This window comes from Gallus gallus, chromosome Z (assembly GCF_016699485.2).
Source record: "Gallus gallus isolate bGalGal1 chromosome Z, bGalGal1.mat.broiler.GRCg7b, whole genome shotgun sequence".
NCBI classification, from domain to species: domain Eukaryota; kingdom Metazoa; phylum Chordata; class Aves; order Galliformes; family Phasianidae; genus Gallus; species Gallus gallus.
This window is the reverse complement of record NC_052572.1, coordinates 46058655-46085140: the sequence shown is the minus strand read 5'-3', so window position 1 is coordinate 46085140 and position 26486 is coordinate 46058655. Positions and strand designations below refer to the sequence as shown.

The 26486-nt window shown below is 36.6% G+C and overlaps 1 protein-coding gene across 3 annotated transcripts in view; it reads left to right on the top strand.

Annotated features, from left to right (window-relative positions):
* Positions 1 to 26486, top strand: part of ADAMTS19 (ADAM metallopeptidase with thrombospondin type 1 motif, 19) — a 161706-nt gene that overhangs the window by 71386 nt on the left and 63834 nt on the right. For all 3 annotated transcript variants that reach the window (XR_001464795.4, XM_004949266.5, XM_413968.8), the window contains exon 8: positions 21176 to 21281. Coding sequence is in view for 2 of the 3 variants with exons in the window: in XM_004949266.5 (XP_004949323.1) it covers positions 21176 to 21281 (106 nt within the window). In the remaining variant the exon portion in view is untranslated. The remainder of the gene's footprint in view (positions 1 to 21175; positions 21282 to 26486) is intronic.

The window sequence follows — 26486 nt, the reverse complement described above, 5'->3', positions numbered from 1 at the left end:
TTCATCTGCCCGTTCCCTCAGAACCTGTGGGTGGACCTCGTCAGGTCCCATGGACAGGTGCACCTTCTGGTTCTTTAGATGAACTCAAACCTAATTTTCACCTACACCAGGCAGATATACCTTCTCCAAGTTCTTCCCATTGTTTTGCACAACTTGGGTGGTGTGGCTAGAGCCCCTACCAGTGAAGACTGAGACAAGGAAGTCTTTGAGCACCTCAGCTTTCTGTCCTAGTAACACTGAAAGCAATAAAATGGAAAACAGAAAGGTTACATTTCCTGATTTAGTTTGCATAAGCCTTTTACAGCATTCAGTTTAGAAAAATAGCTCTTGTCAAGGGAAGGTCAGTGATTTTCTTGGCATTCATAAGTTGTGTTCCATTTTACCTAATATGTCACAAATATGAATCATTTTGGAAACAGCATTTGACTTAAATGGAGTGACCTCAGTTGATTATTTCAATGCTATTAGTACAGTAGAAAGAGGTTTTGTTTTTTAAAAAATACTATCTGTTTGATACATCTGTATAGTTTTGCACAAGCAAACTTCTTTTAACATTGATACCATTTGTTTATAGTCTTATTCTTGGCTGAAATTCCCAAGTAGTAAGGTGTTTCAGGAATAGTAAATAGAACTTTTATTTTTCTTTATAAAAACAGGTCTTCCAGCATTTCTTTGGTTTCAGAGGAGAGTAAGTGCAATGTTTGGTAGGTTGTGGTCTCCTGAGGAGAGGATAATTAAATACTACTATTTTGAAGCATTATTCTGTATTTTACAATATAAACGAGGAGAGTATACTATTTTTAAAAAATATATTATTTTTAACACTTGATCATGTACCATTTGATTCTGTATTTTCAGATACCATTTTCCACTAAATCATCAGCTGTAAGAACATTTTTCCCCAAAACTGTGCTTCAATCTAAACAGTTTACTCGAAAGCATTTTCTCATAAAATGCTGACATTGCGACCTCTAAACAGAAGTCTCTTAAACTTTTGTCAGATTATTTTTAGGGGGTGGTACAACTATATTATTGAAGTACAACTTAGGTAACATCTAGCATTGCAAAGATAAAAACAATAGCAGAGAATTTACTTGGCAGCATGTCTCCATTCTATTGCAAAGGTTCTAAATAGCTTGGATATAAATTGTAACTGGTAAGAAATTAGACAAATGTCTACAATAAAGACCACAAAATAAGATGAGGTGAAAGAATATGGCTTTCATCCAACTTAGCAAAATGCCAAAGAGAGATTTATTTAATTTTTGTGTATGTGTGTGTGTGTATGTGTGAAAGCTGTAGATCTTTAATACTTGAACTTTTCCTCCAACATTTGTCTTAATATACGAACATTTAGTGTAGCCCTTTGCATTAAGAGATACAAAAGAAATAGGGAATTAGGTAGGACATCATTGTCCAGTAGATGCTAATACTGAATAGATTGAAGTTGGCTGCTTAGGACCCACTACTGCTATACAAACATCTGGGAAAGATCTGCAGAACATGAGCAGCAGCAATGCAGAAATAAGTTTTAGAAGTCCACTTTCCTCTGCTTCCTCACTTTTACCTCTTTTTTTTTTCACTTGTAGTATCCAGAAAATCACTCTCTGTAGTCCTGCTTAGCTACCTTTAATCTAATCATCCGGAGAAGTGATAACAGTTTACCGAGAAGCAGGATGAATTATCTCATGTTCAGCTGTATGCCACTGTTGGTGAATTACTGTGGGCACTTGATGTTGCATGGTGTTGTAAATTTAAAGCTAGTTGAAGTACCTCTCTGCTGCAGGAGCCATTTAGACAGGGATAATCCTTCTGTTTCTCAAACACCTTGTGTAGTTGGGTTCTAGCCTGTGACTGGAGTTTGGCATTACCAGACTCCTCACAGTACTTCTCTGGAGGAAGAGAAAGGGAATGGAGGGAAGAGATGATGCCACCATGTTTTCATGGACTGGACTTTGTTTAACTGGTGTTAAGAAGCAAGGGGAAGTTTGTTTCTTCTTGATTTCTCTCCAAAGCCAGAATTGGATCCTGCAGTATGTGTCTGTTTTTCTAGAAGATGTTAACAATGTTCTAGGTTGTTTATTTTTACTAGTGTCAACAGTTTAAGGGCTGGTCTGGCCCAGTTCTGCGACTAGTGGGGCGGAGGGATTTCACAAAATCCGCGCCTCCAGGAAGGGAAACAGGGGACCCCAAAATAATTAAAAACGGCGGCAACGATCTGAGGAGAAACAAACTAATTTACTAAATATACTATCGGAATGTAAGATAACACACTATAATACAATATAAATCAACAATAATTGAGAGAAAGATTCTCCAAGAGCCAAAGGCCTTACACTAGTACTGAAGCCTTGCATGCAGTCGGGAGCAGCAGTAGCGAGCCGATCCAACAGGGAACACAGCGAGACGAGAAGAGGGCCGAGTCAGATGACCTGCGCCCTTATATCTGTTCCCTTGAGCAGGAATGATAACAGTAGTTGAAAAGGCTCTTGGGGAACATAGTTCTTCTTCTCTTCCAGACAGGTACCCGGAACTAAAGCATTTGCTCTTTAACTCCCAGTACACTGCATGATGTTGTGATGTGGAATACTGATAACCAAAAATCATAAAACCATGACAACTAGAAAGGGGGTTTGGGTTTTTTTCTTCCTTGTGCTTAGGTACAATCATAGAAGAAATGTATTTAAAGCAGTTAGGAGTCTTGCAAGGAGCAAGGGAAATTTCAGATTGATCAATGCCAAGTAATAATGCATAAGCCTTTTGCTGTATTGTTTAGGTTATGCTGTGCTTTACAGATGCATTTTTGGATGAAAGTTTCTCGTCAAGATTGATAAGGTTCAGAGTAGCAGAGTAGCCGTGAATAGAGTAGTGTCTCCAAAAGACAGAGTAAATTATGATCATTTTTTAAATAATCAGAGAAACTTTAAATTCTATAGTCTTCAGAACGAACCTTTTATTGATGACAGCTGCATGAACCTAATTAGATGTGAGTTTCAAGAAAATTTGGAGAAAAAAAAAATCTGAACCAAAAAGAACAGTTCCTCCCAGGACACTCCCAGATTTTTCTGCCCAGCGTGTCATAAAACATCAAATGAATTAGTGCATGCTCAGTGCAGTTTTTTGGGAAAGCAGAAGGAAGTAGACTACAATATATGTGCTTTGTCATCAAATCCAGACTTGTGCTATTACAAGCCTCATCTTCCCTCCTCTTCTGAATATATATCAAAAGTCTTAAAAATTGATTAGGTTTCTTGCATCCAGCAAAACTCTGAGATGCAATCCTGCTTACCTTACTTTTCGTTTTACTGCATTTGACTAAATGGCATTGCTCCTATGAGATGAGAACTAACTTTTCAGACCAAAAAGCTATGTTGAAACACATACACAGAGTAACTCAGTTGCAGCACATTAGACTGCTTCATTTTCCAGTGTTCTGTTCTAAGTGTTTAAAGCTTAATCAATCTGAGCATTAATAGGGTAACACAGAATAAATGTGTCCGAATGGACTCTTGATGGCAATTTCATAATCACAGAGAATACTTTTAATTACTAACCACTTAGAATTCTTAAAAAAACAACACTCTTCTTTCTTAAATTAGGACTAACTGCTTTTTGCAATTCCTTCTTTTTTTCTTGTTTCTTATTTTAATTTAAAGTAGTAAGCCAGTGCATTTAGAGAGTTGAAAGTGAAGAAAGAAAATCTTTTCTTATTTGTTTAACAGAATTGTAGAATGGCTTAGGCTAGAAGGGGCTTTAATGATCATCTAGTTTCAACCTCACTGCCATGGTAGTGTTGGACGATGAGCTTTTTATTTTTCAGATTACACTATAAAAATCACCTGGGGCTTTCTTAGTAACTATGCTTTAGTAGTCTGTTTTAGGAAATAGTAGGTTTTTAAATTTGTTTTGGTATACTAGAAAGTTTAAATAAAAATTTATGAGTCAATTTTAGATGGAGTTGAGAAAATCTATGAAGTCTGTATTGAATTAAATTAGCCTCTGAGCATTCTGATTAAAAATATATTCATTTTTGAAAATGAAGCACTCTAGAATGTTACTCATTTGACATGCAGGATAATTCTGCATGTCTTTCGATAGTGTTGGCATTTGCAGTTGTCTTGAACAGTGAAAAATTAAAAATGCATACAGGGTAAATTAGAAATTGATGCTGTAGTCATAGAGCAGTTAATAAATAAATCATCTTTTTCAGAAACAGCAGTTATCATAGAATAGCACTGAGAGCTTTATTAACATTTTAATATTAATTATTACATCTATTCAGAGACATGTCTAATTCTTGTACATTACGCTTGAGATACACTCAGTTGTGCTCTTTCTTGTGTAAGATACCTGCTTGACATATGTTGAAATCTCAGCAGTGTCAAGTTGGTGCTTATTTGCTGAATTTACCTCTTGACCTCCGTAAATGGTCCTGTAACATGCCACAATACCACCCATAGTTTTTTGGAATTTCTCATGTAAGCATATCCATTCTGTGAAAATGTCATTGTCTACGGACTACACTACTTCATCTCTAGTTTATTTTTTGTACTTATTTAGTATTATTTTCTATACTTAGTCTCAACTTAACTGAGTTATTTTAAATTCTGTCTTAAAGGGACTTCTCAATTAATATACATAAAGAATTTTAACGTTATAGAGTATGTATGCTTAAAAATACAGGAAAAACTCCTACGTCCATCAGAAAAAGGTATTCTCAAATAAGTCTGAAAGAACCTTTGATGGTATACAGGGCCTATTAGTTCTGTGTTAAAACAAAAGGAAATAGCAAGCTAGTTATTAATTTGAATTTGTAATTAGTAATTGAGTTAGTAATTTGAATTTATCTTATAAATAGTGTGCATCACTTTGCATAGGAATCCTTCAGTTGTATATTCCAGATTCAAAGGTCATGAAATACCAATGAAACATTACAGCAGCATACCATGGTGTGCAAAACATGCTTATATCAGGGCAATAGAAGGGCTGTGAGACGCAGCCAGGGGACACATGCAAACATGGCATTATTAAGCTCAAGTCTCTGCTGGATGAAAAGTTCTTTTACCAGCAGAAAATCTACATATACAGTTTAAGCTAATCAGACTTGAAGAATAAAATAATGAGTGATCTAGTGACCCTTTCTGAATTTAACGGGAAGGTATGTTGTCATTTTACAAATCCAGAATGTTGAAAAACTGAAGCAACCCAAGGAGCTGTGAGCTTTTAAAAACATTTTTCATTATTTCATTTTCTCCAGGGCTCTAACACTATAGTAGTTTACTTTTGGTGCTTGTTTTTATTTGGAAGATATTTAGATGAAATATGGTGTACATTCACAGTAAATTTGCATGAGTTGACAACTGTAAGAAATGGAGCATTGATAATCAGTAACCCTTTTTGTATGCAGTGATACTGATAGATACTCTGTGTTGTTTTGTATATGGAAATGCTTTTCATTTTATATATAGTGAACGCAATTAAGTTTTAAAAATGAGAAAATAATGTTCAGTATCAAACAGTACATATTTAGGACAGTAAGAATACCTGGCTGTGAAATTAGTCTGTTTTCTAGCTGGCCAGCCATTTCTCTGATGTGTCTTGTGTTTTATTCTTGATAAATATGCTTGTGTTTAGTATTTTCATCCCTTTAAAAGAGATGTTTGCAAAGATGTTTGAACAGAGCAGCCCTCCTTGTATAGTCTTTTTAACTGAAAAATTCCACTTCATTTTTGAACAGTTGATCTTTCTTATAAGGTGTGCTGCTGGTGTCTTCTGTAACCAATCCCTAGATGTGTCAATCTAATGGCGCATCTCTCTTAGAGTGAAACAATAACACAGAGTGAAACAAACAACATACATTTTTCACATGAAATCCTTAAAGATCACAAATAATAATATTTTTATCATCAGTTTTAGAAAATGAACACACAAACATGCAAAACAAATAAAAAATCAACTAAATTCCAGATGACTAGCGCCTCTTTCAATCTCCTTACCTCTTCTTATATCACACAAAAAAGAATGTAGGCTACACTAGAATTCAAAGAAAATAAAAAATTAAAAAATCTAAAAATGTTCTGTAAGTGGGGTCTCACCAACATTAAAAACATTCATATTTCCTGGTTATTTAATGATAACATTAGAGATGTTTTCCAGTAATCACACAGATTACAGAAAGCATGGAAATGTATTATTATGCTGAAGTACTAGTCATCAAGGAACGGTTATATATTACTACCGCACAGTGTCATTTCCATAGTACAGATATAATAAATTGCAAAAGAAAGCAAGGAAGTTTTGTTTTACTCATTTTTAGTAGAAATAAAAACAGGACTGAAGATGTATTAGCATTAAAACTGTATATCTCATAAAAAGATTTTACATCTGCTTGTTGAGAGGATAACGGTAACAAGATAAGTGGAGGAAAGTACCAAAAATCAAACTATAGGAAAATCAGATTAATAGGGTAGGATGTCAGGCTGGAATCCTAGTAATAGCAGGAAAAGCACTAATAATGTATTATGACTAGATCAAATAGCGAAGAGACATTGATGTTATACGAGTCCTGTAGGCATGTTCTAGAAAAAAAAAAAAACAACAACAGTTTGATGGAATGGAATGAGACAAGAGATGAAGTCAAAGGTGTTGCAGTGTTCACAGAGGTACAGAACATGGGGCAGCTTGAGCAGCTGCACATTTTATGAATGTGAGAATTGAAACCTTGATGTCAAGAAGGCAAGAAGACAGATAAGCACCTGCATGAATTTTTTTACTACTCGGATGGAGTAACATAATTTTTAATTACCTCTATTATATATTTTGCTCTATGATGCTAATATATTTTGACTCAAGTGTACAGAGGTATTGGCTTATAGTATTTCAAAATATGTGAAGTTGCACTCCGTAGCAATAGAAGCTAATTAATTTGACAATTAATTGGATCATCTTACTTTGCAGTATAATATCAATTCATTCTCATTTCTTATGAGAGGAAAATCTGATTTTCTTAGAAGCAGAATAAGATATGCAATTTTAAAAAGTATACGACATATTTGTATTAAAATAGGAAGGTAGTAAGTACTTACTCATTCTTTGGCAAATTTCTGAAAGCATTTAATCTTGAAATGACACATAAGCACAAGTTTCAAGGTGAGCAGTTTTTTTAAGATTTAAGAAATAATGGAAAATTTCCATTTAGAAAATACAGTCTATCTCAAAACTGATCTTGAGAAGCAGGGAGCCTTTTAAAGGACCGATACATTACACAGCACTCCTGGAAATCTGAAATATTCTCATACATCATCACTTTTTTGAGCATACTGTTTTGTGAAATATATTTCCTATTTCCCTAGAACAGGTCCTAGTAAAGCATTTTTAATATTTGCTTTAAAATAAAATATTTTTTATGCATTCTGGATATTTATTTTTGAATCAACTAAGACATTCCTTATGTTATTTATATAAAGGTATTTTTGAAATTGTGCTTATGCTAAAAAAAATATAATTTAAACAGTTGGCAGTAGCAATAAGGCATACAATAGCAAATCTGTAACAAATTATTAGAAAAGATCATCTTCAGAAAATGAGGTCAGTTTGTGTTTCTTAATGTTAGCAAGTAGTCAGTTGTTAATTTCTTTTACTACAAATCTTACTCTGGTTTACTTGGTAACCTAAAATTTTGTTTGCTTTTTAGGCTAAGATATCTCCCTTTGAATATGATTTTGAGTCTGCGATTCCTACTTCTCCTTTTTCAGTAACACTGCAGCAGTAGCTTCAGTTTGTAAACCTTTAAAAAGCTACGGTAAAAGCTCTTACTATAAATTGTAAATTAACTTGTGCCTCTATTTCAGTGAAGATAACTGTTTTTAAATACTTTACACAGTGAAAAGCCATGATTAAATCTATACAGTTCATTAAATACAAACTTTTTAATAGACCAATGCCACATATGACTCATATATTGGTCATCAGATGTTAACCACTAAGATATGCGTACCTATGTACCATACATTTTATTTCTTAAAACATGTTTTAGAAGGAATTACAAAGGACTGATAATCATTTTCTCCAGCTCAATTTATTGATTTTTTCAATCAATTAATCTTATTTAATTAGTATAAGGATACAGGCAGTATATCTTTCAATATACATTAACACAATCATGTCTGTATAACATAACATGCTATATGTGATCACCAACTGTAATTGATTTAAACTGCTATGACGTGAGATCTGGATCCATTTAGTGTTTGGGCAGAGAGGATGGTATGCTGTACATTGCTTTCCTGAGCATATATTGACCAGAGATGGTTCTGAGTTCTGAGGTTGAACTCAATATTTTGATCACTTGTATTGGTAAACTGTCTTCCATAAAGAATAATCTTATTTGTCTTCCCTCTTAACGTTCTAAAACTTAGAAACTCTCCCTTGATCCTAACTGTGATTACTCTTACTGTAGTATCAAAGCTTATTTGTAGTTTACATGAACACAATGGTTCTTAAAGAGAGAATGGCAAGAAGCTAAGTCAGGGATGTCCAGGTGGGATATTAGGAAAAGGTTCTTGACTGAGAATCTGGTCAGGCATCAGAGCAGACTCCTCAGGGAAGTGGTCATTGTATCAAGCCTACTGAAGCTCAAGAAGTATTTGTGCTGCTCTCTTAAAAATATATTTTGATTTTTGGGTTGTCCTATGAAGTGCCAGCAGTTAGACTTGATGCTTTTGGGTCCCTTCCAACTCAGGGCTATTCTGTGATGCTATGTTTCTATGATCAGTGAACAGCATATCCTGAAGATCCATTTATTTATGAATATATTTTGTGAGAACAGTTCTGAAACCGCTGATGGTCAGTTTGCAACTTGTTTCTAGCTTTATAATTAACAAGATTCTGATTGACTTTGGAAAGCTCCATTCAGTTTTGTTGCCAAAAAAAGGTGTCTCCTTTCGAAGTCAAATGTTATTTAATAGTTCTATGAAGCCTTCATGAGGCACTCTTATAATTTACCCATGTAATTTAAAGACTGAAAGTATTTTTTGTGTATGTCTTAAAAACAGACTTTTCTTCTCCTGTCCAAAATTTAAGCCCTTAAATGTAGATCAAGAATATTAGTAATTTTCTATGCCATGTGAAAAAAACTTGTGGAAAATTTGTTGATTGAAATCATGCTATGTCTTAGAATGCTGAATTTTTGTTAGCATTTCATTCATTTATTTTTTGTACTGGTAGTGTTAGAGGATATGAAAGACAATCCATATTAGGAGATTTCTCCCAGTTTGTTCAAAACAAAATGGCTTGGGAGGCTCTTCAGCTTCTACTGCAATTATACAAGATTCAACCAAGTTTTCTATTTCTGCTGTACAGGTACAAAAATACAGTCAAATGTGAAGGAAGGAAAGTTGAATGTCTCTTTTTCATTCTATATTTCTTCCTTTCCATTCCTTTTCCCTTATTGCAGTTTTATTTTAATTATTTTTCTTCTCTATTCACACTTGCATCTTTGGGAAATCTTCTATTTCACAGTGTTGCCTTTGAGAAAAAAAGAAAACATTTAAAACTTTTAAAAAGTATGCTGACTGCACTCAGTGACTGTGGTAAGATGTCCTGATGTTTTAAAATTTTCCTTTCAGTATTTTAGATTTTGTTGTTGTTGTTGTTTTTATCTTGGTTGAAAGGTAAAATGAGAATTTTTTATCAGCTTTATTGATTTATCTATAGATAATAGAAGGAGGCATCCTGGAGCTCAGGGCCACCTGGTGTCATAAGATTTTTTGAATAAGTATGGACTGAAAATCTTTTTGGATAATTTGAATCATTCTATCTAGATACTCCAATATAAAGCTGACTAAAGGAATTATAGAAGTTTGTTATGACACTGAAATAGCAGAGGGAGAGCAAACCAAGTCAAACATTTCTTAGTAAGCTTAGTAAGAAAATAATAAAGACTTTACATATACATGTGAAAAACTTAGAATACTTTGGGTTGGAACGGATCTTTAAAGATCAATTAGTCTAAGCCCCCGCCAGGAGCAGGGACACCTTACAGAATCACAGAATCACAGAAGTTGGAAGGGACCTCAAGAGACTGAGTCTAAACCCCCTACTAAAGAAGGTACCCCAATATAGGCCACAGAGGTAGGCATGCACAACCTCTCTGAATAGTTCTTGAGTTCTTGAATATCTCCATGGAAGGAGACTGCACAACCTCTCTGTGCAACCTGTTTCAGTGGTCTGTCAACCTTACCATAAAGAAGTTCTTTAACATGTTAGTACAGAACTTCCTGTGTTCCAGTTTTAGGCTGTTACTCCTTTTCCTATCACTATGCACTACCAAAAAGAGCCTGGCCTCATCCATTTGCCTCCCACATCCTTGTAGATATTTATAAACATTTATCAAATGCCCCATCAGTCTTCTTTTCCCCAGGATGAACAGACCTAGGTTACTCAGCCTTTCCTCATATGGAGAATGATCCAGGCCCTTTATCATCTTTGTGGCCCTCTTCTGGGCTTCTTTTAGGAGATCCCTGTCTTTTTTGAACTGGGGAGTCCAGAACTGAACACAGTAGTCTAAATGTGGCCTCACCAGGGCAGTGCAGAAGGGGAAGATAACTTCCCTCAATCTGTTGGCCACACTCTTTTTAATGCACCCCAGGGATACCACTGGCCTTCTTGGCCACAGGGGCACACTGCTGGCTCATGGTGAACCTCTTGTCCACCAGGATCCCCAGGTCCTTCTCTGAAAAGCTGCTCTCCAGCAGGTCATTCCCTAACTTGTACTGATTCATGCAGTTATTCCTCCCCAGGTGCAATACTCTACACTTGCTCTCCTACCTCATCACGTTCCTGTTTGCCCAACTCTCCAGTCTGTCCAGGACTTGTTGAATGGCAGCCCAGCTTTGTATCATCAGCAAACCTGGGTCGACTCTATCCTTTCATCCAGATTGTTGAAAAAGATGCTGAACAAGGCCAGACCCAGTGCTGCCCCTGGGGAACACTGCTAATTACTCCAACCAGACTCTATGCTGCTGATGACAACCCTTTGAACTCTGCCAGTCAGCCAGTTCTCAATCCAGTTCACTGTCTGCTCATCTATCCCACATTTTCTAAGTTTAATAACAAGACTGCTGTGGGAGACAGTGTCAAATGCCTTGCTGAAGTCAAGGTACTCCATTGCTTTCGCCCCATCTACTCAGCCTGCGATGACATCACAGAAGGCTATCAGGTTGGTCAAGCATGATTTCCCCTTGGTGAATCCATGTTAACTGCTCCTTATAACCTTCTTCTCTTCCAATGGTTTGGAGATAGCAACCAGAAGTTGTTCCATCACCTTTCCAGGGATGGAGATGAGTCTGATTGGCTTGCAGTTTCACAGATCCTCCCTCTTGCCCTTTTTGAAGACTGGAGGGGCATTGATTATCCTCCTGTTTTCAGGCACCCCTCCCATTTGCCAGGACCTTTCAAACATGATAGTGTGGTTCAGTAATCACCTCTGCCAGTTCTCTCAGCACATATGGGTGCATCCCATCGGGGACTGTGGATCTGTGTGGATTTTGGCTATGTGCTCTGTAACCAGCTCCTCCTTGACTAATGGGAAGTTTTCCTTTACCCAGACTCTGTTACCTCCAGGGTCTGGGATTCCTGAGGGCTAGTCTTAGCATTAAATACTGAAGAAAAAATGCATCCAGAATCTTTGCCTTCTCAGAGTCCCATGTTACCAAGGCACCCACCTCATTTAGTGGGGGACGCACATTTTCCTTAGTCTTCCTTCTGCTGTTCACATACTTAAAAAAAACAGCTTCTCTTGTTATCCTTTACCTCCTTTGCAACGTTTAATTCCAGGAGGGTCTTAGCCTTCCTTATTGCATCCCTATAGGTTCTAACAACATTTCTATATCCTTACCGGGTGGACAGGCCCCTTTTCCACATTTCATGGACCTTCTTCTTTCCTTTTAGTTTATCCATGAGTTTCTTGCTCACCCATGCAGGCCTCTTGCCACTGTTCCCCAATTTCTTACTCTTGCAGATGCACCTATCTTGAGCTTGGAAGAAGTGATGTTTAAGCAACCAACCAGCTCTCATGAGCTACCTTACTTTCTAGCACTTGAGCCCATGGGATACCTCCAAGGAGGTGTTTGAAGAAGTCAAATTTGGCTCTCCTGAAGTCCAGGTTAGCAATTCTACATATTACTTTACTTTTTCCACACAAGATCTTGAACTCCACCATCTCATGGCTGCTACATCCCAAGCTTCCCCCCATCATCACATCCGTGACCAGCCCTTCCTTGTTAGTAAAAACAAGGTCAAGTAGCACACCCTTCCTTGTCAGCTCCTCCACCATCTGTGTCAGAAAGTTATCATCAGCACATTGCAGGAACTGCCTGGACCTTGTGTGCTTGGCTCTGTTGCTTATTCAACAAATATCAGGATGGTGGAAGTTCCCCATGAAAATCAGTGCCAGGGATCATGAGTCTACTTCCAGCTGTTTGTAGAAGGCCTCATCCACTTCTTTTTTCTGATCAGGTGGCCTATAGTACGCACTGACAACAGTTTCACCTATGTTATCCTGCTCCTTAATTCTTAACCGAAAGCTCTTCACTTGTTCATCATTCCCCTCCAAGTGGAGTTCAAAGCATTCTAGTCACTCTCTCACATAAAGAGCAACTCCACCATCTTGCCTTGCCAGCCTGTCTTTCCTAAAGAGATGTCCTAAAGAGGACATCTCCTATGTCCTAAAGAGGACACAGTCTCAGATTACCGACTCATCCCTCATGTGCACTGACATGTTTTCTAGGAGGACATGTTCCATGACATTCCCAAGCATAGATGTGGGTCTCACTGGCCTTTAGTTCCCTGACTCTTCCTTTCTCCTTTTCTTGAAAATGGGGGTGATGTTTCCCATTTTCTAGTCATTGGTGACTTTGCTTGACAGCCATGACTTTTCAGATATGATGGAGAATGGCTTGGCAATTGCATCAGCCATTTTCTTCAGTACCCTGGGATGCATATCATCCAGCCCCATATAGTTTTACCCATTCAGTTTCATGATGCAGTCTTGGACTTGATCTGTTCTTATAGTGAGGGGGATTTTGCTTTCAAGTTCCTACATGGAGGTTCAGGACTCTGAGGTTCAGGGATGTGAGAAAAATGAGAATCCGGGCAGCTATTGAAGTTTGAGGCAAAGAACTCATTGAATAGCTCATTCTTCTCTGTGTTTATTATAGCCGGTTCTCCTTTCTCATTTATCAGAGGAGTATGCTCTCTTTGACCTGTCTCTTCTGACACATTGAGGAAGCTGAGCTGGTTTAGCTTGGAGAAGAGAAGGCTTTAGGGAGACCTCATTGTGATCTTTCAGTACTTGAGGAGAGCTTATAAGCAGAAGGGAGGGCTTTTTACATGGCATATAGTGATAGCAGAAGGGGAATGGTTTAAAATAAAAAAGGAGAGATTTAGATTAGATGTTGGAAAGAAGAGGGTGGTGAGGCACTGGCATAGGTTGCCTGGAGAAGTTGTAGATGCTCCATTGCTGGAGGTGTTCAGGGTTAGGCTGGATGGGCACATGGGTTGCCTGATCAAGTGAGTAGCTATCCTTCCCATGCAGGGGTGCTGGAATTGAATGAAATTTGTGGTCCCTTCCAATCTAAGCCATTCTATGATTCTATGAGTCTCCTACAACGGGTGGTATTTCATTCAACCTGGCCCTGTTTTGGGCTTCGGGACAGCAGAGATTTGTGAAGACTTCAGTGAAAACTGAAGCAGAAGAGCTGATGAATACCTTAGTTTTTTTTCCATGTCAGTCATTAATAGATCTCCTGACTTATCTTGCTCAGGCTGTCATTTTCTTTGATTCTCTTTTTTCAACCAACATACCTGTGGAAGGTTCAGTTCCAGCCATGCACTGGCTTTCCTAATCCCATCCCTGCAACCCCAGGCAGAATTCCTCTATTGTTTTCAAGACGTGTTCCTTCATCCACTGCTTGTGAACTTCTTTCTTGCTTTTCAGTTCAGCGAGGAGATGCTTACACAATCATGCTGATTATCTGCCTTCATTGCTGATTTCTTGCACCTGTCATAGCAGCCTGTTAGTGGGATCATGAGTGTGAGTTCCTGGTGGTCCATGGACTTCTCTAGAGAAGCTGTCTGGACTGCAAATGGGAACTTCAGTACAATCAGAGAATGATCTCTTAGAAAATGTCAGCTCACTGTTCACTTTTATAAGATGAATGATAGGATTGAGTAAGAAAGAATAGAGAGCCTTAGGAAAACATCACATTGGTCCTTTTTTTAATCTTTCGTCCATTTCTATCACAAAGAATGTAGTAAAACAGGAGTAGGTAAGCTTTGCAGATGACTGTGAGACAAAAAAAAAAAAAAAAAAAAAAAGTGTTTGCCTCCACTTGCAGAAAGGCTAAATATCCTAAAACTTCTCAGTTTGTCATTGAGAAACTGGCCAGAAATCTATGAAGGCACAGATGTCTCAGGAAAAAAAATAATGGAGCACTATATTTGAGCTAGAATATGCCTATTGCAGTATTTATAAAAAGAGAAAAGTATACTGTTTTACATAATTATGTATTGGATCTATTTGCCCTGGCATGTTTTGAACCAAAACACTGACACAGATTAAGAGAGAACAACCAAGTTCAGAGAATAAATGCTTTGCTGGCTGCTTTGCTGGCTGTTAAAGATAACATTACGGATGCAGTTGTTAGCTTAATGAGTCTCTATAGGATGCGTCTTCAAAGGCTGAGAGTGGACTATGAGAGTTGGGAATAAGGAAAGCTGACTTATTGTCTTGTTTATGTATTATCTCCATAAATGTTTGCTATTGATCGCTGTTGAGCACAGTTTTATTTCAATAAGACCTTTGAGGAATGGTGATGGGTTAGCTACTCATCTTAAGAATGAGACATCTTCTTTGTGTTTGCATTTTAGAAGATAACAAGTAAGTTCCAGCAGTTCTGCCATCTGTATAATAACATGTTAAACATGTATGGACTGTTAATAAGATGCAATATGTAAGGTCTTAAAACTGTATGCATTAGAATTTACTTATACCTGTTATATATATGCTTTCCCCAAACTGTGCAGAAATTTGTTTAAGTAGGCTTAGTGGATGACTGAGAAGCATGAAATCATATACCTGATAGGTATTGACTGTGTTTTTCTGGAAGTATTTCTTTTTCTAAGGTTTGCCTAAATCATACCCAAACAAACAGGTGATAAAAACTTAAGTTATATTTGCATAAAATACAGCAGAAGTTGATTCATTTTTATGCTGTTGTTTCTTCTAATATCTTGCATCATTGTGTATAAACATACACACGCATGCACACACACACACGTTCAAGTGTAGAGGTGTAATTATCATAATACTCTCTCACTGTAAAAGGAAAAAATGGATTTATAGACTTTTCTGTTTGCATTTGAGATTCCTGTCTGTTGAATGAGTTGGTGTGATTTCTGCCATGTTTAAAGGCTGCTGATTCACTGATGAGTGACGAGACTTTTTTTCCTGGAAGTTTCTATATCCATGTCTGTGTTCACAGCTAATCAATATTTTTAAGTGTCAGCTACGTGGAAAATTTTTTCTTCTGTATCTTAAGAAAAGCATCTGACGAGGAAAAAAAAAAAATCATTTTTTAGGAGTATCAAGTCCAGATAAATGCTGTTATTTATATTTACAGTTCAGTTGATTTCCCAGTTCAAATGAGAAATGTTTGTGTTTGAATCAAAAGACAAATGTAATAAGAGCATGACATTATTTATGTATTGCAGTGGTTTACTAGGTTTGCGCATTGTTGGTAATTCAAACTAAAGTCATGCTCTCTGCAGTATATTGCTCCATGGCACTTTCAGAAGGGTTAAGAGTTATTCTGCATGTTTTCTGTTCACTACAGACTTATCTATCTTTAGTCAGTGCTTCCTATTACTGTTTCCAAAGCCCAGTGTAGAAACTTCTAAACAAAACTCCAGATACAGATATCATTTTTATTCATAACATGTCTAAGCAATATCGGTTGTACTTACGTTAATAAAAAAGGATCTGTCATTCATGAAATTCATGAACAGTTTCTATATGCTTGAAGATATGTTTAGTATGTATTCAATAGTAATTGTTATCTACATTATTTTACCAAGGTGACAATGAAGAAGATACAAGGAATCTATTTGATTTAGCTGCATTTCATCTTGGTCAAATATGACAGTTTTCACTGGTGGGTAGATATCATGGCAAGGAACGTACTATCTCTAAATTTCTCAGAATATTTCATTCTGCATAAAAGGCTTTCAAATTGAAATACAACTTTTTAAAAATGTATTGTGCTATGCAAATACATGCCCTTTGCAGTCCTTTCAGCTTGTATTTTCAAGGGTTGGAAACAATGTATGTATTTATTTATTTATTTTATGAAATTTTGATTTTATAGACTGGAAATTCAGGTATTATCTGAACTTGATCAGTAAAAGAAAGGATGAAGGGATGATTCCCTATCCTTCCCTGAATTCAGAGAATTTATTATGTGAGCTTTGTTCTATATTTTTAATGAATTGTTACTGACTTAAAATTTGGAGCAAAAAAGAAATCTGATGGGCAGAAAATTACAGTTCCCAAAACAGAAGAGCTGTAAAGTAGCACAAGAGTGTATACACCTGGTATCAATGGAGTAAGCTAGCAGTATATGGAAGGATATCTTTCAACAGAATTTAAGATCAGTGATACTTTGAAGCAACTCTGAGAAAAGGGATTGGAAAGGAGCATGTATCCAGCCACAAGAAAGAAGTAACTTGAATGTGTTGTGAAACAAGGAAGTTTAGAATGAAGGATATATGGATAAGAAATGTGAAAGTGCTAGGTAATGAATCTGTATGAATAAGACTTTCAGTATAGTAAATTCACTGAATCACTTTACAGCTGGAAATAGTAATAGTTCTCTTGCCTTTCAAAATGTGTCACTACAAAGATGGACATACATGGACATATACAAGTCATGTTTGCATGTTGCATGGTTGCTGTAAGAAAGAGCAATGTTTGTATTTGTCTGCATATTTCTTAAACTGATTATGTTTTTTTTTGCAATGGTACTTTCATTCCTTTGGGAAATGCTAACAGTAGGCTTTTATTATAGGTAGTGAATTTCTGCTACAGACAGCAATCCATGAATGAGTACGTGAAGTCGATGAATTTGTTTAGATACTTGGTAATGTGTTTTGTGTAACAGTTCTTTGAAGCAACGTTTGTTTTATTCAGATCTTTATATGTTTGAAAAGAAAATGGTCAGTCACTTACATAGTTCTTTTAGGGCACAACTGCAAAGCTTATTTACTTAATAGATATTCTGCATATTCTGAATTAGCATGAGAAATAAGTACAGAATTACCTGCACTGAGGTAACTTTGATATTTTGTATGTGGTATGTCTCCATGCAGCACTTTCTCCTACTGCAGAGCACAGCTTTCTTAATGGGTAGGTAACAGTTTCTTTCATTAAACTATGAGTGAGATGATGTTGGCTTTTTAGCCAATGCTTTTTAAATACTAAATGTTTTAATTTGAAACTTTGCTGTCCTTTGAGCCTGTGGAGTTCACTGGGAATATCTTAATCTTGACAAAGGAGCAATTGTTCTTTTTTCTGTCTTTCCTTTTTCTTCTTTTTTTTTTTTCTTTTTTTTCTTTGTTGTTGTTGTTGTTGTGTATTTAACTCTGGAGGATTTCTGGCTGTGTTAATAAGCCACAGGAAGCTCCAGTGAACATACATATATTTAAAGAAGAAATTCTTTTACCTAGAGACAAATGAACAAGAGCAGCTACTTACTGAAGTCAGTTTCTTTTTCTCTGCACATGCAATTATTAACATATTAAGACATGAAAGCAGTTCACAGTTATTAGTTCACTGATTTACATCTAGTAGCTGCTGTATGATGTGGCTTTCGTGTATAAGGTTGATGTTGCTTAGAAAGGCAAAACATGCCCTTCGTAAAACATGCACTGTGCTTGACATTTTTGGAAATTTCTAGGATCCAAAATCTAATTCAATCTAAATGAAGTGCAGGTCTTCTGTTTCATACATTGCATCTAAAAGGATCAAGTGTGATCAGTTTTCTTCAAAGATTGTCACATATGCAAATGGTCATGTATTTTTGGTATTGCTGAAAATGCTTATTAGGACATACTACTGCTTCTGAAAAAAAGGTATTGTCAATGGTTTACAGGCTGTTTTGGTCCATTTCCATGATCAGTGGGGCGGAGAGATTTTTTCAAAATCCGTGCCTCCAGAAGAGGGAAACAGGGGACCCCAAAATAGTTAAGAACTGAGGCAACAATCTGAGAAGAAACAAACTAATTTACTAAATATGGTATTGGAATGCAAGATAACACACTATAATACAATATAATTAGAATTGAAGCCAATAAATCGAATATAATGAGAGAAAGATGGTCCGAAAGCTGTAGGCCTTACAGTAGTGCTGAGGTTATGCTTGCTGTTGGGACAAGCAACTGGGAGGAGAGCCGAAGGAAAAAAGGGACATCTGGTGACTTTGCCAGAGGTTCTATCTTCTCTCTGACTGCAAAGCCCCCTGGGGAATGTAGTTCTTCTCTTCTGGACAGGTGCCTGGAACTGGAGCATTAACACTTTAAGTCCCAGTGCACTACATGACGTTATGATGTGGAATACCAGTAACCAAAAATCATAAAACCATGACAGGTATGAACTTTGCAATGTACATAGTTATTTGAGAATAAATTCTGCTTTTAGGACAGGCAAGGTAGTGAACAGTAAGTGAGAGTACACATTGTTGTATGGGAAGATATAGATAACATTCTTGGACAGTCCCTTTTAGGAGGCCAAAAAAAGACTAGGGGACTTCTTTTCCCTGTAAGAAACTAGTGAACATCAAACAGATTTTTATTTGGGAATTCTCTTCACATATTTGTAAGGTGCTCTTCATGTAATGCCTCATATTTATTGCCAAGGAAAATACAACAGATACAAAAAGCACAATAACACTGATTAATAGGGCAAATTCTCAGCTACAAAATAAATAAATAAATAAATAAATGTAGTCACCACTATTAGATCTGAGTTTTCACCAGTGATGAACAAAAGCCTGCATGCTGTGCTAGTAAATTCTGCATGGAAGGAAGTGAACCACTGTTGCTGTCACTACATGCATCACCTAGCACCTTACTGCGCTCACATCCACTGTTTTCCTATAAATGTTCACCAAGCGTCGATGAATGTCAGTGGGTGCCATTTTTTCCACATGGAGGAATTCAGTGATACACCTTTGCTTTATCCAGACTTCTGTGTCAGCTGCTTAGTTGACAGAGTGTCCCTCTGCTGCTATCTGTCACACAGCAACAAAATGTAATGGAATACTAGTGAGAAAGTTGAGCCTCTGCTGCCATACCACCATCATACACGTCTGATGCTGTGGGCCAACATTATAAAATATGAGGCATTACTTCTGGAATAACCCTCATATTCCAACAAATAAATTTTATCCAGCTGAGGATTACCATTGTCAGTGAGAAATGTGTTTCTCAACAGAATTCACTGTAGTAACAGGAATGGTCACAACTCTTTAAAATCAAGCACTGGGTTTTGTTTATGGATGGTAATTTTACAATTTTGTTTTAGACAATTTTAAGTTAATTGGTGTTGACTGAAGTTATAGCCCTGCTATATGCTTCTTTAGATGTTGTTATCATCTCTACTACTTAGAGCTGTAACATTAAGAACATCTTTTTCTGTTTACTAATTAAAACTTGAAAGAAAATGAAAGTAATTGTGTGGCTATTAGACACAAGATGGTCTTGGAATTATTTCTTGTTTTTGTTTCAGCTGCTGGAGTACAGCACTCAAAACACTGTATTACAAATTAAAGCATTACTACTTCTATTATTTTCAATAGATATAGCATAAATAATTTTTATTTTTATTTTTTTTGCTTTGATCATGTTTTGCCTTTTTTTGCAGCCCAAATTTCTTTTACCCCTACTTCACTTTTTCTACCTTCTTTGGAAAGATATAGTAAAAACTGAAATATTCTGCTGCATTCAATCATTTGTGATTGTTTTGTTCAAATCTCAAAAACATTTTTTGTCACAGGAGCACTGTGTCCAAAAAATTCTAGTGAGCTCAACTGAGAACACCACTGCCAGATTTGTGTTGGAGCTACTACTCGACTTTCATGCTGTGGATGAGGGGTTGTGTTTAAATACTGATTAATTTAATTACTTGGATTGTAAGAAGAATGACTTTTATCTTATTAACTTAGAATCCTAATTATGACTAAATTTCAAGCACTGTCAAACATTTCAAGCTTGACCTTTATGTACAAACATCGAGCAAATATGTTAATCCTGAAGGCACCATTCTATTGCAAGGATGTTCCCGGGAAACAGGCCAAACACTTGAAACAGGATTTTGATTCTTTTCCCTGAAATTTCAAGCAATGAAAGATGACAATGAGTTCCCACTAGATGTATTTATGGCCTGAAAGAAATGACCATTACATATTACACAAATTAAGCTTCATGCTATAGACTGTAGTTTTTAGAAATAGAACATGCATTCAAAATACTATGTTTTAGACTTCTACTTTTTGAAAACTTAAATGTTAAATAGTACAATAAATAAATATATAAACTTTAAGCCCCTAAGGATTTTACTGGTTCTTTGGCATCTGATTCTTTTACAGTTTTAAGTGAACATGCTAAGTTATATTGGTACTTAACAGTGATTATTTAGATGTGAAGTTCTGTGTTTTGCATCTTCATAATCTGTTAGAGAAAATACCAGTTCATATTTTTGTCTTACTATTTTACACATCAATATCCGTACTTGTTTTCTATCACATCTTATTAAAGTAATGCTTGTAAATAAGACATTTTCTGCACATTGCAGTCTATACAATCAGGTTATATTACTGTCAGTTAATCCTGCTGTTGCTTGTGATGTTTTATACATTTTAGTTATTTTTGTGCTATTATCATCTGTTGTAGCTTCAAAAAAACCCTATGTTTTTCAACATACCTGTGTATTTCAAGTGCCTGTATATATCATTGGATTGCTCTGACCACAGTGAGACTTCATACTTGTTTCAAGTATATAATGTCTTAGTGTAGATGTTTATTAATAATTAAAATAATTGAATATGGTGATTATGTTTCCTAGGTATAGCATATTTGAGTGGAATGTGCAGTGAAAAACGAAAATGTATTATTGCAGAAGACAATGGTCTGAATCTTGCTTTTACCATTGCCCATGAGATGGGTCACAAGTAAGTATGTGGACAGCAAACCTTATATATGTTTACATGTGATGTAACTGTAATTTACTTTTAAACTGATGGTGTACTTCAATTTTTCCTTCTTTTTTTCCTATTAGTAAAGCTTTTAATTTTGACAAAAACTTTGGAAAAGAATAGTAATAGTAATAGTGGCATGTGTTGATATGCATAACTTAGAAGTAAATAAGACCTGTTTGTAATTTAAGAAATTTTTTTTCTGTTATCAGAAAAATTATTATTTCAGGAGTCTTTACAGTGTCATAATAATTAGGTTAGTTGGAAGGAAAGAGGAAAGCAGATGCCCCAAGATGTTTTTTTCCTTTCAATATCAGATCCAGCTCTACATATTTTTGCGGATGAACCTTTTAATGAATGAACCTTTTTTCTAGCCACGTGTATCTGAAAGCAGATTTTCTTCTAATGACACTGCGAATTGTGTAGATCCAAACAAACAAACAAACAAACAAACAAAAAAACTGTATAATTTTTCAATCATCTACTTAATACTTCATGATTCAAATACATACATTTTTGTGTGATAGTATTTAATAATCATATGAAATCCAATGAAAATAAAATGTGTTTTAAACGTGAGATTCTACTAGGCTGATGGAGTTACTCTTGTTTTGTCAACGCAATCCCAAATATGATAACAAAACTCATTAACATAAAGTAGAATAATTAAAGCTAATTTTATAGTTGTCCACTAATCTTAGGGAAAGACATACTAATGTGGAGTACGGAGTCTTTCACACCTACTTGGAAAGGATGAAGCCCAACTTGTTGACTAGGTCAATAATGCATGTAGCCCACGCCTTGCTTTCATTTTAAGTAATTCTTTTATTTTGAGAAAGAAGTATAGAACAGTTTATTAGGGAAGCAGCAGAGTTTTTCTCATTCAAAATCTTTGAAATCTTTGGTATTTACCTACAATTTTTGATCTCCTACTTGTCTGTCCAGTAACTTTCAAAGTATAGCTTCATTAGAGAAGGATTTGACAGATCCTTCTGCAAAAACACAGACTAATGATAATTTACAGGTATTTCATCAGACACAATAACCTTTATGTCCTGACTGTCCTCTGTGCCTTTCCACTTTTAGTAACAAGACAGACAGGCAGAATTTGTAGGTCCTGCTAACTCATTTAGCATAGATGTTGTGGTTGAACTTCACAGCTTAGCAACACACAGCCCTTCGCTCACTCAAATGTGATGGGGGGGATTTGAAAAGGTGAAAGTGCAAGAACTTGTGAGTTGAGAAATGGACAGATTAATAATCAATAATTAAAGAAATTGAAACAAGCAAGCAAAAAAAAAAAAAAAAAACACCAAAAAAACCAACAAAAAAAAACCACACGCACAAAAAAAAAACCAACATGCAAATGATGTAGTTGTTCACCCCTAGGTCACCAGTGCTCAACCAGTACCTGAGCAATATCTACAGCTAATTGTCCCATTCTTATTACTGAGCATAACATCATATGGTATGTAATATTTATTTGGTCAGGTTTGGTCAGTTGTTCTGACTGTGTCCCTCCTCAACTTCTTGTGCATCCCCAGCCTCCATACTGGCAGAACAATATGACAAGCACAAAAGAATCACTGTAAGCACTGCTAGGCATAAACTAAAACACTCATTTCCATCCTAAGTACAAAACACATCACCATACCAGCTACTGTGAAGAAAATTGACTTTTGTCCCTTTTGAATGGAGTGGAGGTTGCTATCTGTAGACCACACCCTCTTCACAGAGAAGTTTGCTGACTCCATGAGGCTCAGATCAGAGATATTTCCAATACTTTTGCATGTAATGCAGCCTTTGGAGAATTCAAAACTACTCCTCCTCTTTCAAGTGAGTACCCATAACATAGCAACAGGAAGCCTGAAGTCTCTAAAAAGAGATTTTGCAGTCCAGTGGAGACAGAAAAAGTACTCAGTAGCACAGATAGCATTTTCCTTAGTTGTCCTATGTTATGTCTAGCTCCAAGACTGGTGACTTCACCAGAATTTTGGGTTTTATAGCCATGGTAGAGCCTTTAAAGAGAGAGGTCTGATATGGCCTGATGGAACTTATCTATCTTGACGGGGGAAATGAGCCTGTAACCTAGTGAGACTGATTGAGGGGTAGGATCACTGGGGAAGGGGATATCATTATGAGCAGCGGTTAAGCCAAAGGATTGTACAGCACTATCTGAGGGTAGCAAGGGTAATGGGAGTTTCTAAGAGAGCCTGTTTGCAACATCCCTATGAAATCTGCTCTAGAAGGTTTAGGTGTCCATCGGAGCTGGTCAGTTTTTCAAAACTACCTTTTTAAAGCCCAGAAACAGACAATCCCATTGTGTTGCAAGTTGGGCAAGCAGGACAGAAGACCAGACTGGATGAACAGGAAGCTTCTCTTGGAACTAAAGTAGAGAAGGAAAATTTATGACATCTGGAGACAAGGTCAGGATTCAAAGGGAGAGTACAGAGCCATCATTCCCATCTGCAGGGAGGAAATAAGACAAGCCAAACCCCAACTTGAGGCAACAGTGGCTACTGTTGTGTCAGACAACAAAAAAGGCCTTTTCAAGTATGTCAGTAGAAAGAGGAGGTCAAAGGAAAACACTGATACTTGATGCATATACTCACCTAACAAGTAAGGAAGAGAAAAATATTGAGGCATTTAATGTTTTTTTAACCTCAGTTTTTAATATTAATGATAGATCTTTAGGTGTTCTGTCCTCTGAAGTGAAGGAGCATGACCTGGGGAGCAATGAATTTCAGTCTGCGGTCACCAGAACTGTAAAGGAACAGTTGTATCAGCTCAGCGTTTGTATAGGTATTGGTTCTGATGAGATGTACCCTCAGGATGCTGAAGGAATTATCAGGCATTTTAGCTGGACCCCTCTCAACAATTTACTACACGCTGTGGGAGTCAAGGGAGGTCCCTGCTGACTGGAAGCTAGTCGACATTATACCCAGCTAGAAAAAGTGCATGAGAAATTGTCCAGGAAACTGCAGACCTGTTTGTCTTGTGCAGTCCCTAGAAAAGTTATGGAGAAGATTGTTCTGGTGGATACTGAAAGACATCTAACAAACAAAACTATTGTCAAGAATAGTCAGGGTGGGATAATCCTTAGTCCTTCCTTTGTAATTTCAGTTACTTCCTTAGTAATTTCATCTCCTCTTCAATAAGGTCACTTACCTGGGGCTGAAGGGAAGGCGGTAGTTATAATGTTTCTGGATTTTAGTAAGTCCTTTGATACTGACTCTCACATCATCCTTTTGGAACATATTGTCCAATTTTGAGATAAACAGGTTTGTACAGTTCTGAGTGATGACTGGATGAACAGCAGAGCTCAAAAGGTAAATAGAACTTCATCTGGCTACTTCTCCAATGGGCTGTATTCTAGGGCTGATATTGAATTGGAGAGGACTGCTGACTCTCTAGAAGGACAGAGAAATGCCTGACACAGGCACAGACTGGGAGATGGATGACTGTGGAACAGCTCAGCAGAAAGGGACCTGGGGGTGCTGGTGAAAGCAGGCTCAGCATGAGCCAGAGTTGTGCCTCAGCAGCCAACAGGGCAAACTGCACTCTTGAAGATACTAATCACTGCATAACCAAACTGATTAAAAAGGGATGATTCTTCCACTACATCCAATATTCATGCAGTCTCAAAAACTGTCTGCAGTTCTGAGCTCCATAATATAGAAAGGACGTTAAGGTGCTTGAATGTGTCTGGAGGGGAGCAATAAAGCTGGTAACTGGGCTGGAAGTCATGTCCTATGAGGAGAGGCTGAGGACACTTTGTTTATCTAGTTTGGAGAAGGCCAAGAAGCTACCTCCTTGCTCTCTACAACTTCCTGAGGAAGGGAAGCAGGGAGGGAGGTGATAGTCTCTTCTCCCTGAGAATCAATGAGCGGATGTGCAGCAAGAGAGCCAAGCTGCAGCAGGTGAGGTTCAGACTGAATATCAGGAACAGTATCTTTACTGTTAGGGTGATTAACAACTGCAACAGGCTTCCTAGCAAAGTGGTTGATACCCCATGCTAGTCTGTGCTCCTGAGGCATTTGAATGACCCTCTTAATAACATGCTTTAACTTTCGTTTCTAAAGTTATTTTTAAAGTAATAGTAACCACCATACAACTTTCATTTATTTGCCAGAAATCTGCAGGATAAATATGTTTTAATTTTTTTCCAGTAAATATGAAAATTCTCTGTAGCCCTTTGTAAATACATGTATCATTTATTAAGACATTAATTTCAAAAGAAATCAAGTGTAACCCTTATTCCATCATACATTGCAAGTACAGACTGGTATCAGCATTCAGAGACTTATCATCTCATTCTTAAAGGTTATTTTTTTTCAGTAGTCATTCGACCATGGGTAAAAAATACTTTTTACTGATTTTTTACTCAGTATGCCTCTACTGCTTATATCTTTTGTGTTGAACTGTCATATTTTATGATTTAGTACTTTATTTATTACACTGTATATTAAGCAGACTACTCCTGGTTCTTTTGGTAGTTGGATTTTCCTTTGGGTTCTTGTGTCTTTTGTAAGCTGTTGTATCCCTGCTCTGTTTTCTGGTTAGTGACTCCATAAAACTGTGAACCATAGCTAGTGTTCTCTATAATCTTTTAAATGAAATGTATTAAGTTATAGATCTAAATTACTCTTCCTCAGCTATCTGAATTTTCCCATATATTTGCTCCTAAATTACTTTTTAATACTACTTTGTCTTTGTGCCTGTATTTCCTGTTTCTAGTTCAACAGCAGCATTTTTGTTCAGGTGCACTACCATGTGCTTAAATGTAATTTGGTTGTGATAACATGGTCATCATTTGCCATTTGTAAAACACAATGAAAATAATGAATTAAAAAGTGGAAAAGCATTTCACATGGAAGTGTTTGAGTTCATGGAGCGAATTTGATGCCTTGAATGTTGAAGAATGTGTAGGAGAATTTTTGAGTGTCACAGTAAGAAATACAAAGCAGCACTTCATAATGCAGACAAAATTATTTCCAGAAGATGGATGTAATAACCTCATTTGACTTACTTAAATACAGAATAATGATTGAAGACCATTTCTTGTGACATAACAGGGCTTTTATGTCTTAATTCTCAGATATAATCAATTCAATTCAAAGTGTAGTAGTTTGTACTTTTACAGTATGTGCACTGTGATGCGTTTTATGCTTGCAAGAACAT